Source organism: Camelus ferus, chromosome 16, assembly GCF_009834535.1.
Source record: "Camelus ferus isolate YT-003-E chromosome 16, BCGSAC_Cfer_1.0, whole genome shotgun sequence".
NCBI classification, from domain to species: Eukaryota; Metazoa; Chordata; class Mammalia; order Artiodactyla; family Camelidae; genus Camelus; species Camelus ferus.
The window spans coordinates 20,457,572-20,469,707 of NC_045711.1; the positions used below are offsets into that span (position 1 = coordinate 20,457,572).

Consider the following 12,136-nt stretch of genomic DNA (forward strand, 5'->3'; position numbering starts at 1 on the left):
TTTTCTGCAGGGTCCAGCCTTGGGAGTACTGGTTGATGTGGGAGAAAGGCTCTGGGACCAAAATGTATCACAAAGTACAAAAGCCTGTATTTCAGAACTGCCGGAGAGAGGGCGTGCTGGGGCCGCTGAGCTCAGGGTTGCTGTTAGAAGGTGACTGAACAGAGGCGGAGGGGCATGGAGGGCTCAGGGCCGCTCCCCCGTCTTCCATCAGGGTCTGTGCTCTCAGGCACATCCTCCTCCTCCCTGGGACTGGACCCAAGGAGTGGGGAAGGGCCAGGGCCCACTACAACCCCCAACCCCCTTGGCCAGCCCTCTGGACCCCTGCAGCGGGGCTGCTCTCAGATCCACCCCGCCACTGATTTTCCGAGTCACCAGCTGTAGACTCTGCCCAAACAGCCCGGGCCTGCCCGATGGATGGCCTGTCCCTTGAGAGGAAGGGATGGGCAGCAGTATGACCCAGACGTCCGGCAGATGCCACCTTCCTGCTGCTTGGAGTTTTCCTGCCTCCCCTCATTTCTGGGGGCTCAGGGTCCTCAGGGGGGACCCTTGCACATAAGCCAGGACAGCATTTTGCAGAAAGCTGGCCCTCTGGGCCTCCTCATCCCGGATCCGGGCGATCTCCGCTTCCTTGAGTCGAAGCTTCTCGCGGAGGGAGGCGTTCTCGCTCTCCCTGTCCAGCAGTGCCTCCCGGTGGTCACTCGCGATCACTGCAGGGAGGAAGCTTGGTGAGGAAGGGGCGCTGGGCGCTGTCTGGGCGCCTGCCATTCCAGAAGCCCCCTGGGGGCTGGGGGACCAGGCTTGCTCACTTGCCTCTTGTGCCAGGACCTCCGGGAGCTGAGACCTCAGCCAGGCTCGGCAGGCCAGGCCAGCCCCCTGTGGGACGACCCAGTGAGGGAGGTCCTGCAGAGACGCTGTGGGGGGCTCCGGGCCCAGCTCACCTTTCAGGTGGCGCTCCAGGGCTGCCACCTTCTCCTTAAGCGCTTCCTGGGCCGTCAGCTCAGCTTTCAGGCGGCCTTTCTGCTCCTGCAGCTCCACCCGCACCCTGGTCACTTCGGCGACCTTTTCCTGGTCCTTGTTGCTCAGTTCCTGCCAAGCATGTGGGTGGGTGGGGGGTGAGATGGAGGCTGGGGCAGGGGCACCCCCGGTAGCCCTCAAAGTCCCAGCTACCTGCTGCAGCTCCTCCAGGCGCCGCTGCAGGCCCTCCACCTGCAGGCCCAGCTGGCTGGCCCTCGCCTGGGCATCGGCCACCGTCTGCTTCTGCTGCAGGCAGGCGCTCTGAGCCTCGTCCCGCGCCTGCGCCAGCAGCCGCAGCTTCTCCTCCAGGTGAGCCAGGCGCTGCTGCTGCAGGCATGGGGGAGGGGCTGGTGAATTGCTTTCTGGCCCGTGGCCGTGAGCTCACGTGGGCAGTGACCCCCTACTCCCCGCTTCAGGCTGAGAGGAGCTTTTATTTGCTGTGTGGAAACCGCACTGTCGCTAAAGTTGTTACGAATACTGCTCTGAATGGGCTCAGCTTGAACAGGGAGCCTCTGGGGACCACTCTCCCCGGGCTCCTCCTCCGGGCCCCAGGCTGATGCCATCCTGCCCTCTGGTCTCCCACTTCCACCATGCCGTCACGGGCTGCACGTTTGGGCCAAACCCCTTCCCCACGGGCCTGGAAGATGTTGGCTCTTTGTGGGGGGTGGATGTGGTCTGACTCTTCCCCACTCCTGCACCCCTGGAGCTTCCATTCTTGACTCCGTCCCTACAGAGATAGGGGACAGCCCTGATCTGGCCCCATGAAGCCTGCGGTGCCGTACAATCCAGAGAGCCCCTGGCAGCCCCTCAGACCTCTCCCTATGGTGGGCGCTGCCAGCAGTAGGCAGCGGCCTTGGGCTCACCTCCTCCAGACGGACTTGGTTCTTGGCCTTGACAAGCTCCTCCTCGGCTTGGCTCCGCTCACTGAGCGCTGCTGCCTTAGCCCGGCTCAGCTCCTGCACCACAGACAGCAATCCCTGGGTCCTTCCTGCAGCCCAGGGACCCATCCCGGCCACATCCGGCCTCCCCAGGGGAGGGCAGAGCTCCAGCGCCCAGCTCACCTCCTCCAGGGACAGCCGCGCGGCTTCCAGCCTCTGCACCCTCTCCTGCATGGCCCTCTCACTCTCCTCCAGGTGCCGAGTCATGTGTTCCACCTGCGGGGCGCAGGGATGGGGCCGGCAGGCTGGCTCCCCAACCTTCAGCTCATCGGATCCCCACCCCAGGAGGCAAGTGAATCATGGGGACCCTTCCAGGTGGGGGCTCGTGGTGGGGTGGACATGGTGCTGATGGGACGCGTGTCCTCATCTGACCTTTCCAAGCGAGGGCTGCCCCAAGCAGCCTTGCAGGTAGCGAGGATGGAGGGTCCATCCCAGCGCTGTCCACCCCCCACCCCCCGATGGCACGGAGCACGTGGCGGCTTGCACTGGGGTGACAGCATGGTCAGGGTCCCTTCTAGAAACTGGTCAGGAGGTTCTGGGTCTGACACCTGCCAGGACTGGTGGAGAACCGCCACCAGAGCCCCACGGGCTCCTGGGGGAGCGCACTGGGAGTGTGCCTTGACACTGTGTCAGACCGAGGTGTCCACAGGCCCTGGTGGGGACGTGAGGGACAAAGGCCAGAGAACGTGACCAATGAGGAACCTCCGTGAAGCGCAAGTGCTCCGAGTCCTCCAGGCTCTGCCGGGACCTCTTCTTCTCGAGCTCCAGGCGCTCTGGAAGCACGGGGGATCGCGTGGGCAGGGCTCCTCTGGTGGCCCCCTGGCTCCCAGGGTCCCCGTCTCCAGGCCCCAGCAGCTGGCCTGGTGTGCCTACCTTCGGCCTGGACTGCCCGCAGCTTCAGCTCGGCAGCCGTGTTGCTCAGCTCCTGCCGGGCCAGGAACAGCTGCTCCTGCTGAGACTTCGCCTTCCGCTCCAGCTTGTCCACCTGAGCCAGTGTCCAGGGAGGGAAGCTTAGGTCCCTGTCGCGAAGCCCCACCCCGGGCTCTCCAGGCGCCTGGCCCCACGCCCCCAGACCTGGTTTCGCAGAAGCAGGTTCTTTTCGTTGGCAGCAGACAAGTCTCTGAGGAGCTTTGACTCCCGCTCTGCAGCTTCCTGGGGGTGAGACAGGGAAAGGGCGCCACTGGCCACCCGCCGCCATGCCCCACCTGCCTGCCCCACGCCCGCCTGCCGCCCAGCCCTCCCTGCCCACCTGCTGCTCCAGCCTGTGCTCCTTCGCCTGTCTCTGTGCCTGGCTCCGACGTTCCTGTTCTGCAGCGGCCAGGAGCTCCCCCAGGTCCCGGGCCTTCTGCTCCGACAGAGCCAGGGCGGCCTCAGCCATCTGCAGCCTGCAAGGAGGAAGAGCCAGCCTTGCCAGCCGACCGTGAGCTCCGCCCCGGCCCCGCCTCCAGCCTTGCTAAGTCCTTGCTGTTCTCCCTCGTGCCAGGTGTCTACCCAGCTAACACTCGGCTCCTCCAAAAAGCCTTCCCAAGTCGGCACCCCAGCCGCTTCCCACTTCTACTTTGTACACTGGGGTCTTGAGTCCTCGCCTGGACGGTCCTCCTCTGCCCTGTGGGCAGGTCTCTAAAGTGTTCCAAAGCACCCCCGACCCCAGTCCTGTGCTCTGTCCCTCCTTACTTGGCCTTGAGGGCTTTGATGACGGAGTGCCTCTCGTCCAGGGCTTCCTGAAGCTGCCCTACACGCACTGCTGATGCCCTGCGGGCCAAGAGGAAGGTCCACGAAGCCCAAGCCCCAGAGCCTCTCCGGGGTTGGCCCTGTAGCAGCCGCTGGTCGTCATGCTCACACAGTGGGCTGAGAATGTGCTCGGTGCTGCCTCTGACCCTCCAGCCCACTGGCTCAGGGAATACACCCCACGACCACAGGTGAGGTCACTCTGAGGCTAGAGCCGGGATTCGAACCCCGGGCACCTCCACCGCGCCGCCCCTCTGCCCCCAGTTCTGGGGCCATGCTCACCTGCTGCTCCGGGCCATCTCTTCTCTCTGCCTGTCAATCGTCTCCATCAAGTCCAGGAACTGGGGACAGAACCGGACAGAACCCCTTCAGGGTCCAGAGCCTGCCCGCTGCCCATGCGGGCGGGAAGGTGGCCAACATGCACTGAGGCAGCAGGACACCAAGCGGCTCAGCCCCATCCAAACGGAGGATGGGTCCCATGAAGGGGAACCCACCCACCCAGCCAGAGGGCATCAAACAAGAGGCTGCCTCCTGGGCCTGGGTGGGCTGTTTGGAGAGATTCCAGGGCCAAAGGAGTGAGATGGCCCTGGCACTGGGCCAAGGGGGGGCCCTTCATCCACAGGGCAGGGCTGGGGTTGCGGCCGGGCAGGCGTCTGCGGTCAGAGACGGTGCCACCCTCACCTGCTTGGACTTCTCTTCCCGGAGGTGCTGCACCTCCTTGCTGAGCACGTGGGTGCGGGCCTGGTTCTCCCGGAAGGCGGTCTGCCGGTCCTGGTTGTGGTCCATGGCCTGCTCTGTTGGGAAAAGCCAAGTCATCTACCAGGGGTGCTGAGCCTTGGGAGTGGCTGATGGCCGGCCGAACCCCGTGCCCAGAAGGCCCCGTGTAAGGCAGTGTCTCACCCCACAAGTCAGACAGACCCCTCAGGGCACTAGCAGATGAGGGGCTCAGCAGGGGTGGGGGTGACGGTGAGGCCAGGAGCTTGGGAGGCACATGGCAGGGGGATGCACAGGAAGCGGTGGAGGAGGCTGCTCCACTTCCACAAGAGGTGGGCACTTGGGCTCTGCCCCAAATATCAAAGACACACTGCCTGACTTTCAAGAGGTAACTGCTGAGCTCAGCTCCTGGGTTCTAGAGAGATCCAGGACAGGAGCCAGCCAGAAACAGCCATGGGACCAGAAGCAATGACAACAGCTGGAGGCAGGGCCAAGGACCAAGTGGGAGAGGCCACGTGTTGGGCAGACCCAGCAGCAGGGTGACCCCACACTAGATTCCAGCCCAAGCTTGGGCCCTCAGGTGGCCGGCGCCGCTGGCAGGACAAGGAGCCATGGGAGTGAGTTGTCGGCGTCAGGACGGGAGCAGCGCCGGGCAGTCAGCGCTCGCTCTGGTTTTAACGGGCTACAGTCCTGATGCGCTCACGCGCTCTGGCTGAGCCGCCCACCCTGGGTGGCTAGGCCTCTGTCAGAGGGGATCAGCTTCATGCTCATGACCTGCTCCAAGTGCTGGAAGCTGCCAGCAGCCCGCACGCCCATACCCACAGCTCTGAGGACATCCCCCGGGATGCTGTTCCCAGCCAGCTCCAGCCTCCACAGGGTTCTGTTGCTGGGGAGACAGTTCACCAGGGCGCGGCCGCCAAGGAGGCCGATGTGATTCCAGCGCAGGTCTGAAAGGAAACCTGTTGTCACCGGACAGAGAACACCTGGCAGGGGTGGGAGGGCCAGGCCAGCCTAAGCTGCTTCCTTTGTGGGGCTGGGGCTGCCTGTGATCGGCCACAGACCGGGGAGCAGGAGATGCAACCCCCACCCCCACCCCAAGACCCAGACGGCCTGGCTGGGCCTGAGGACCCGGGAGGGCAGTGCCGGGTGGCCTCACCCAGCTGCTGAAGGCTGGCATTGCTCTTCAGGGCCAGGGCCAGCTCCTCGGCGCCCTTGTGGCTGATCTGGTTGTTGCGGAGGTCCAGCTGCCGCAGGGCGCTGTTGGCCGCCAGGGCCCCACAGAAGGTGGCGAAGGCTTCTTCCCAGGTGCCCAGGCTGTTCCACTCCAGGGTGAGGCTGCGGGAAGCAGGGGCATGAGGTCATGGCACTGGAGGGCATCCTGCTCCCACAGGCTCCAAGGGGGTGAGGAGGGGTGCTGGCTTGGGGGTCTCTGGCACTTTCAGGCTGGAGCCGCCTGCTCCCACCTACTCCCCACCCATAAGTGGGAAAGACAGAGACTGGAGTGAAGGAGTGAGCTCTCTCATGTTGCAGAACCACGTTCTCTGGAGCCAACCTAGAACCGTGGTTGAGGGCAGCGAGGGCAGGGACCCCCACGCTACCTCTGAATGGACTTGTTCTGTCGGAGGAGTTTTCCCAGTGCCTCGGCCCCTGTGGCTCGAAGGTTATTGCCCTAGGAAAGGAAGAGGCCAGCCAGTCACTCCCCACCACCCCGGGCTGGGCTCTGACCTCCGTGGTCAGGCAGTGGGCAAGGCCACGAGAGCTCTAGACAGAAAATGTGGCCCCTGTCAGGTTCTGCTTTCCCTGACCACAGGAGGGCTCCTGGTGTGGACGCTCTGGAACTCACATTCCTGCCCTCCAGACACTGGCCCCCAAGCAAGAGACCACAAGAAAACGGTGCAGGGCCTGTGTGCCGAGTGCTTACAGAAGGAGTCTCTGGCTGCCATCTGGACCCCTGGCTGCCAGGACACCTGTATCTCCTCTACCCTCTTCTCAGGTGGCACGCCCCTGAGCACAAATCCACCCACCTTTAGATCCAGAAACCGCACCACGGTGTTGACACACAGCCCCTGCAGCAGCAGTGTGGCCCCTGGAAGACAGCAGGGCAGTCACTCTCCACCCCTTGGTAGCTCCATCTGGGGGCAGCTCCCCCAACGTCAGGGAGGGACGACAGTCCCGGTGGCCCCCATTAGTCAGGGTTCATGCCAAAAATGGGTCACCTTACTCACTGTGTCACATTGCGGAGGGGGTAGGGTACAGCTCAGTGGTAGAATGTGTGCCTAGCATGCACGAGGTCCTGGGTTCAATCCCCAGTACCTCCGTCAAAATAAGTAAAATGAAACTTAAAAAAAAAATCTGCCAAGTGCAGAGTCAGCCTGCTGACCCTTGCTGGAACTCTCCTAAGTGGAGGGACCCTACAGAGAAACAGCCCTCTGCTCACAGGTTTCACGGGCAGATGCTGCTGCTTGCTGTAACTACAGTAAAGGGGAGAAACCTCGGGGAAGGGTTGGGGTGGGAGGACAGAGAATTCCTTGCTGGAGGCTGCCAAGCACCAAGGACGGGGCGTGTGCAGCAAACAAGCAGCGAGGCAGAGCAGGAAAGGCTGCCCTGAAGCACAGAGCTTGACTCCAGCCTCAACTCTGAAGTTGGAAGGGCTGCCCTGGCTCCTGCCAGCCCTGCGGTGCCCACCTTCCTCGCTCAGCATGCAGTCACTCAGGATGAGCTCGGTCAGCAGTGACCCCTTCTGCAACAGCTTGCCCAGGGCCCTGCAGCTGTCCACTGTCAGGCTCTGTGTGGCCAGGTCCAGCCGGCCCCGGGACAGCTCCTGCAATTGCTGCAGGACACTCTCCTGCGGCTCGGCCCCGCTCTCCTTACACAGCCGGCTGTAGGCGCGCCGGAGCTCCTCCATGTCCCTGGAGTGCCAGCAGGGCCTCCCCCGAACGCTCACCAGCTGGGGCCGGGAAGCCGGGGAAGCAGACTGCTGGCCCTTGCTCGGGGCTCCTGCCCCTGTCGGCAGTAGGGCAGGGCCTCTCCCCCGGGGGCCTCCAGAGAGCCTCCGGCAGCGCAGTGCGGAGCACAGGGACCCTAAGTCCTCAGCAGCCGAGGAACGAGGAGCAAACTGAGTTGGTTCTACAGGCGGAGGCCCCAAGAGGACGGGGGCGGGTGATTCCCAGTCGGGGGACCGCTGGAGCCGGGGACCGGGGAGGAGGGCGTCTTCGGGGGCAAAGCCTCCAGCCCCGGGGCTGGTCCCGGCGTCGCACGCGCCCCTGGGCTCCAGGACCTCAGCCTCAGCCCTCGCGCCGTGGACCCCCGCCCCCTCGCCACGGGTCTACGCGGCCGCGGCGCGCCTCGGTATCCAGGAAGAGCAGGGAAAGCCGGGAAGGCCTGGCGGAAACTACGACTCCCAGGAGGCCCTGCGGAGGAGTGGGGCTCACCCAGGCCCAATTAGGGCAAACGAGCGGGCGCGCGCGGCCAGCCCATTGGCTGGAGATGCGAGGGCGGGGCTCCGGAAGGCGCGCTCAGGGCTCATTGGCTGAAGGCGCAGGGGCGGGGCTTCGGAAGGCGCGCGTCTTGGCCGCAGTCATGGAGGAAACCGGCGCGGGCTTCCGGAAAGTGAGAGAGGGCCCGCGGGGCCGTGGGTAGCGGGCGAGGGGAGCGGGCTGGGGGCGCCGGGCAGGGCGGGGGACCGGCGCTGGCGCGGGTCTGGCGAGGACTCCGCAGCCCCGCCGGCTGGGTGACCCACGTGCGGGTTCCGAGCCAGCCCCCGCGCTGCCGGCCGGTGCCTTCTAGGGTGGGCCCATCCCCAGAATCCGGCCACGACCCCCACCCCGCGCGCCCTTCATCCTCCGTGGATGGGGTCTCGCGGCCGGGTAGCAGAACGTTGGTAGGCACCCTGGTCTGCGGCAGGAGGGTGAGGGTCTGCAAGTGCCGGCGGAAGTGCCGGGGGACTCCCTAGGTGCTCTAGCACAGAGCGGCCCAGCTCGCTGGTAGTCACATCCCTGCGTCCTCTAAAGCTTACTTTTGGCCTCTTCCCTGTCACGCCCGCTCTGTGCTTTGCGCTTCACCCGAGTCCGGCCGGCTGTGTCATCTGGGGTGTCTGGCTCCACCAGTGCTTTTCTTAGCTCCACACCTCGCACAGTCAGGCACTGTTCCATGCACTTAACATAGGTTAGCCCACTTAACTGCTCAACCACTACTTCCACTTACCAGTGGGACCATCCGCCTCCGGAGTCTGCCCCTTTGCTCTGCACCTGGCGGGTGCGTCTCTGGGTAGGCGGGTAGCGAGGTCCGCTGGCTCCCATACCCTGCAGGCTGTGAGTGGGCTCTGAGTCTCACTTTGTTGCCCTGCTCTAAGGTCAGTAGGCCCTGAGCCCTTGCCATCAGGCCTTTGTGGACCTGGGGCGGGAGGGAGGGTCACAGCCCGTGAGCACTTCCTTGTGCAGCCAGCCCCCGGTGAGGGTTTTTCCTCTTCTTTATCACCCAGGATCACCACTGCCCTGGCCTGAAAGGGGTTAGTGATGTCAAAGGGAAAATCACTGCGACTGGGTGACTGGCGGGGTTGTAGGAGCCCCCCACCATGACGGCTGCAGAGGGGAGCACTTGCCTGGGCCTCCTTCCCACGGTCCTGGGCAGCCCTGGAGTCCACCCCAAGGGCTTTGGCCCGAGCTGGGGTTGTGGTCATCACCCAGGTTCAGGGCTGTCCTGGACCAGGGTGACAGGGAGGGAGGGGTCGTGGTACCTCCATGCAGTGGGGCAAAGGCTGACTGCACCCCACGTCCCATCCTGCTCTCTGCAAGCTTATGGAACCTCCTCTCCCAGCTGGTGCTGCTTCCTTTAATTGTCACGACAAGCTAATGCACCTGCCCCCAGTGCAGCAGCCCGGCTGAGTTAGCTCTTCCCCAGGGTCTGGGAGCAGGTGGGGCAGTAGAGCCCCCTGGGCCTTTTCTGGTACCTTTCAGGGACACAGCAAGGACCAGCAGGTGGCGCCAAGCTCACAGGTCACTGCTGGGAGGGTGAGGCCAGTGCAGCCACTGCCCCAAGTGACCTGTGGCAAGCTCTTACCGTCCCGAGCCCAAGCCCTGCTCCCTCGCACCCTCCTCCACTCTGCTCCCCAGCTCTACTGAGCTGCACTGGGCCAGGGATGCCACTGCCTGTGACCAAGGCTGGAGGCCTGATGGGTCCCCAGCTCACCATCCCTGCACGACACCCTGTTGCTGGGCTGCTGGGTGCCCACAGCTGGTGTCCTCCTGCCACCCCGGCGTTCTGCTCTACCGGCTCATTTGCAACCTCTTCTAGCCGCTTCCTGTCCTGGGCAACCTCCCTCGCCCACCCACGTGCGGCCACCTCCCAGATCCTCACCCCCCAACTTCGACCTTCTCTCAGTCACAGCCACTCACTGGCCACTCTGCTTGGGCGCCTCATGCAACATGTCCCCAGCTGAGCGCCTGCATTGCTGGGCCCCAGAATCCACTTCTGCTTAGTGGCAGCATCCTTTAGGGCTCAAGCCTCCGCCTTGAGGAGTCTTGGCCCTGACCTGCCCTGGTCCCATCCCCCTTGTCCCGCATCTTGACTGCTCATTGATGGAGGAGCCCGGCCCCTGCCCAGCTCTGTGGCTCCCACGGTGCCCTTCCCTGTTACGCGAAGATTCCCTTACTCCCCACGCAGCAGGCTCCAGGGAGGGACCTGGGATGGAGCTGACCAAGTGCCTGGAGCAGGGTTTGGCAAAGCTAGGCGGTGCTGGTGGCATGGACTGGCCTGTAAAGGGGCCACTGTGGGGAGAGCACCTGGTTCCTGGGGGCAGGAGCACCAGACTGCTCTGGATCCCAGGAGGACTGGAGCCCCGGAAAACAGCGGGCAGGCACCTGGACCACTCCCACCTGTCTGCCACACGCATCTAATTTCTGGTTCTGGAGATTTCTCCCCACCCCGGCAGAGGCCCCACTGTCAGAGCGTTTCCAGCTGGAAATCACAACCCCATCCCAACCAGCACTAAATGCCTAAGGAGTCTGCAGCAGCCGGGGGTGAGGCGGGGCGGGGGGCAGCGGCCCACTGATGCCCACTGTGTTCCCACAGGAACTAGTGAGCAAGCTGCTGCACCTGCACTTTAAAGAGGACAAGACCAAAGGTGTGTGACGGGGGGGCGGGGGCTGGGGGGCTGCCAGGCCCGGGGGCTCCACTGTAGCTCTGCAGGGACCAGGGCCTCAGGGAGGGCTGGGGAGGGGGCTGAAGGGCACCAGCAGGGCCGAGCCAGGTCAGAAGTGGGGCAGGGAGGGGGTGCATGTCCCCTAACACCCCCTTCACCTTGCAGTCAGTGGGGACGCACTGCAGCTCACGGCGGAGCTCCTGAAGATCTTTGTCATAGGTGAGCAGAGGGGCCCTGGCAGCGTCCCCTGGTGTCCCACCCGCTCCTGTGCAGACCATTCATGATCTCTCTGGTTTCTGTGGAGAAACCAAAACACTTTTCACATTTTTCCCACAAGCACCTAAGCTGTGTCCCTGGAAAGCCTCGTGTTTCAGGGGCCTCAGGCTCAGTCTTCTGAGCTGTCAGCTGGCACAGGGGTGGAGGAGCCACCAGGGCTGAGGCCTGGGAGGTTTGGGGTTCCAGCCCCCCAGCCTTACTTCCCCCGTGTTGCGGTAGAAGCAGCCATCCGCAGCGTGCGGCAGGCCCAGGCGGAGGAGCTGGGCTGCGTGGACTTGGACCAGCTGGAGAAGGTGCTGCCTCAGCTGGTAGGTGGGCCTCCGGCAACACGGCCTGGCGGAGGGGGTGTGGGGGGTGAGCTGGCACGCACCCGCAAGGCCCTGAGTGCCCCTCCCTCCACAGCTTCTGGACTTCTAGGGGTGTCCACCCTCACTGGCAGCCTGTCCGAGTCACCAGCAAGTCCCATGTCCACGTGTTCTCCACGGCTTCTGGCTTCAGACGAGGCGGGAGCTGCTGATCCTCCAGGTTCTCCAGCTCCGAGGACTGGCCAGGTCCCAGCAAGCGTACCGCCCTTCCTCATTGTCCTCTCTCCCTGCTGCTGACAGCCTGGACACAGCAGATGGGGGGGTGTCACTGACAGGATGGGGGCCTGAGTGGGGAACCTGGGCAGGTGCCCTCCCCTTGCGCCTCCTGGGGCAGCTGAGAAGCACTTGGTCTTTGGGGAGCAGGTGCCAGGAAGAGCGGGACCGTTGCCCAAGCAGTTAGCCCATATGTACCCCGCAGACAAACGGAAGTGCATGGTTCTGCACTGACATCAAAGTTCGTAAGTCACCTCCAAGCCATTTGATGTTCCTCCCAGAAGATGCTGCCCTGAACTGTAAGTTTGTCCCCACAAAGCAACATCAATAAATCAAAGCCACCTCCCCAGGCACAGCCTCCTGTTGCCATTAATCACCCCAAGTCGAGTTGCTTCACGTGTGAGCCTCCTGCTGTGCACGGGCCTGGCGCTCGCGCGGAGCCCCGCACGTGTGGCTGCTCGCCCGGGATGGTGCCTGTGCCACAGGGCGGCTGTGGGTGTGGGGTGTTACTGCTGGCCGGCAGGCAGGCCCAGGAACAAGCGGGCAGGGCTGCTGGGGGTCACGCCCCTGGGAAGGACCCCTGGCCCAGGGCAACTCCAGGGCCAGGCAGGGTGACCCGGCCACGCTCACCTGGGACCTGCGAGAAGCTGGGTCTGCAAAGCCTGGCTGCCCTCTGGGACCTCCTCCTGCTTGGCCAGGCCACCTGCACCCCACAGCATCCACCTCCCCTGAATTCTGAAAGCTGCTTG

The 12,136-nt window shown here is 64.3% G+C and overlaps 2 protein-coding genes across 4 annotated transcripts; one reads left to right on the forward strand and one right to left on the reverse strand.

Annotated features, from left to right (window-relative positions):
- Positions 1 to 65: 65 nt before the first annotated feature.
- Positions 66 to 7,845, reverse strand: LRRC45 (leucine rich repeat containing 45). 2 transcript variants are annotated; one of them, XM_032456503.1, is made up of 17 exons: positions 7,080 to 7,845; positions 6,419 to 6,480; positions 5,993 to 6,063; positions 5,551 to 5,729; positions 5,213 to 5,341; positions 4,362 to 4,474; positions 3,963 to 4,021; positions 3,627 to 3,704; positions 3,202 to 3,337; positions 3,027 to 3,104; positions 2,826 to 2,937; positions 2,655 to 2,725; positions 2,076 to 2,168; positions 1,878 to 1,970; positions 1,168 to 1,338; positions 939 to 1,086; positions 66 to 707 (listed from the first exon to the last, which is right to left on the reverse strand). In XM_032456503.1, the coding sequence occupies exons 1-17, from the start codon at positions 7,297 to 7,299 to the stop codon at positions 511 to 513; spliced, it is 2,010 nt and encodes a 669-aa protein (XP_032312394.1). In that variant the 5' UTR covers positions 7,300 to 7,845; the 3' UTR covers positions 66 to 510. The 2 variants fall into 2 exon arrangements, with proteins under 2 accessions (XP_032312394.1, XP_006172763.1); XM_006172701.3 differs by having other exon boundaries at positions 1,168 to 1,341.
- Positions 7,846 to 7,896: 51 nt separating this feature from the next.
- On the forward strand, positions 7,897 to 11,738 carry CENPX (centromere protein X). Of its 2 annotated transcripts, none has more exons than XM_032456514.1 (5): positions 7,897 to 8,003; positions 10,464 to 10,515; positions 10,699 to 10,752; positions 11,032 to 11,117; positions 11,212 to 11,738. In XM_032456514.1, the coding sequence occupies exons 1-5, from the start codon at positions 7,974 to 7,976 to the stop codon at positions 11,224 to 11,226; spliced, it is 237 nt and encodes a 78-aa protein (XP_032312405.1). In that variant the 5' UTR covers positions 7,897 to 7,973; the 3' UTR covers positions 11,227 to 11,738. The 2 variants fall into 2 exon arrangements, with proteins under 2 accessions (XP_032312405.1, XP_032312404.1); XM_032456513.1 differs by having other exon boundaries at positions 7,898 to 8,003; positions 11,029 to 11,117.
- Positions 11,739 to 12,136: the final 398 nt, after the last annotated feature.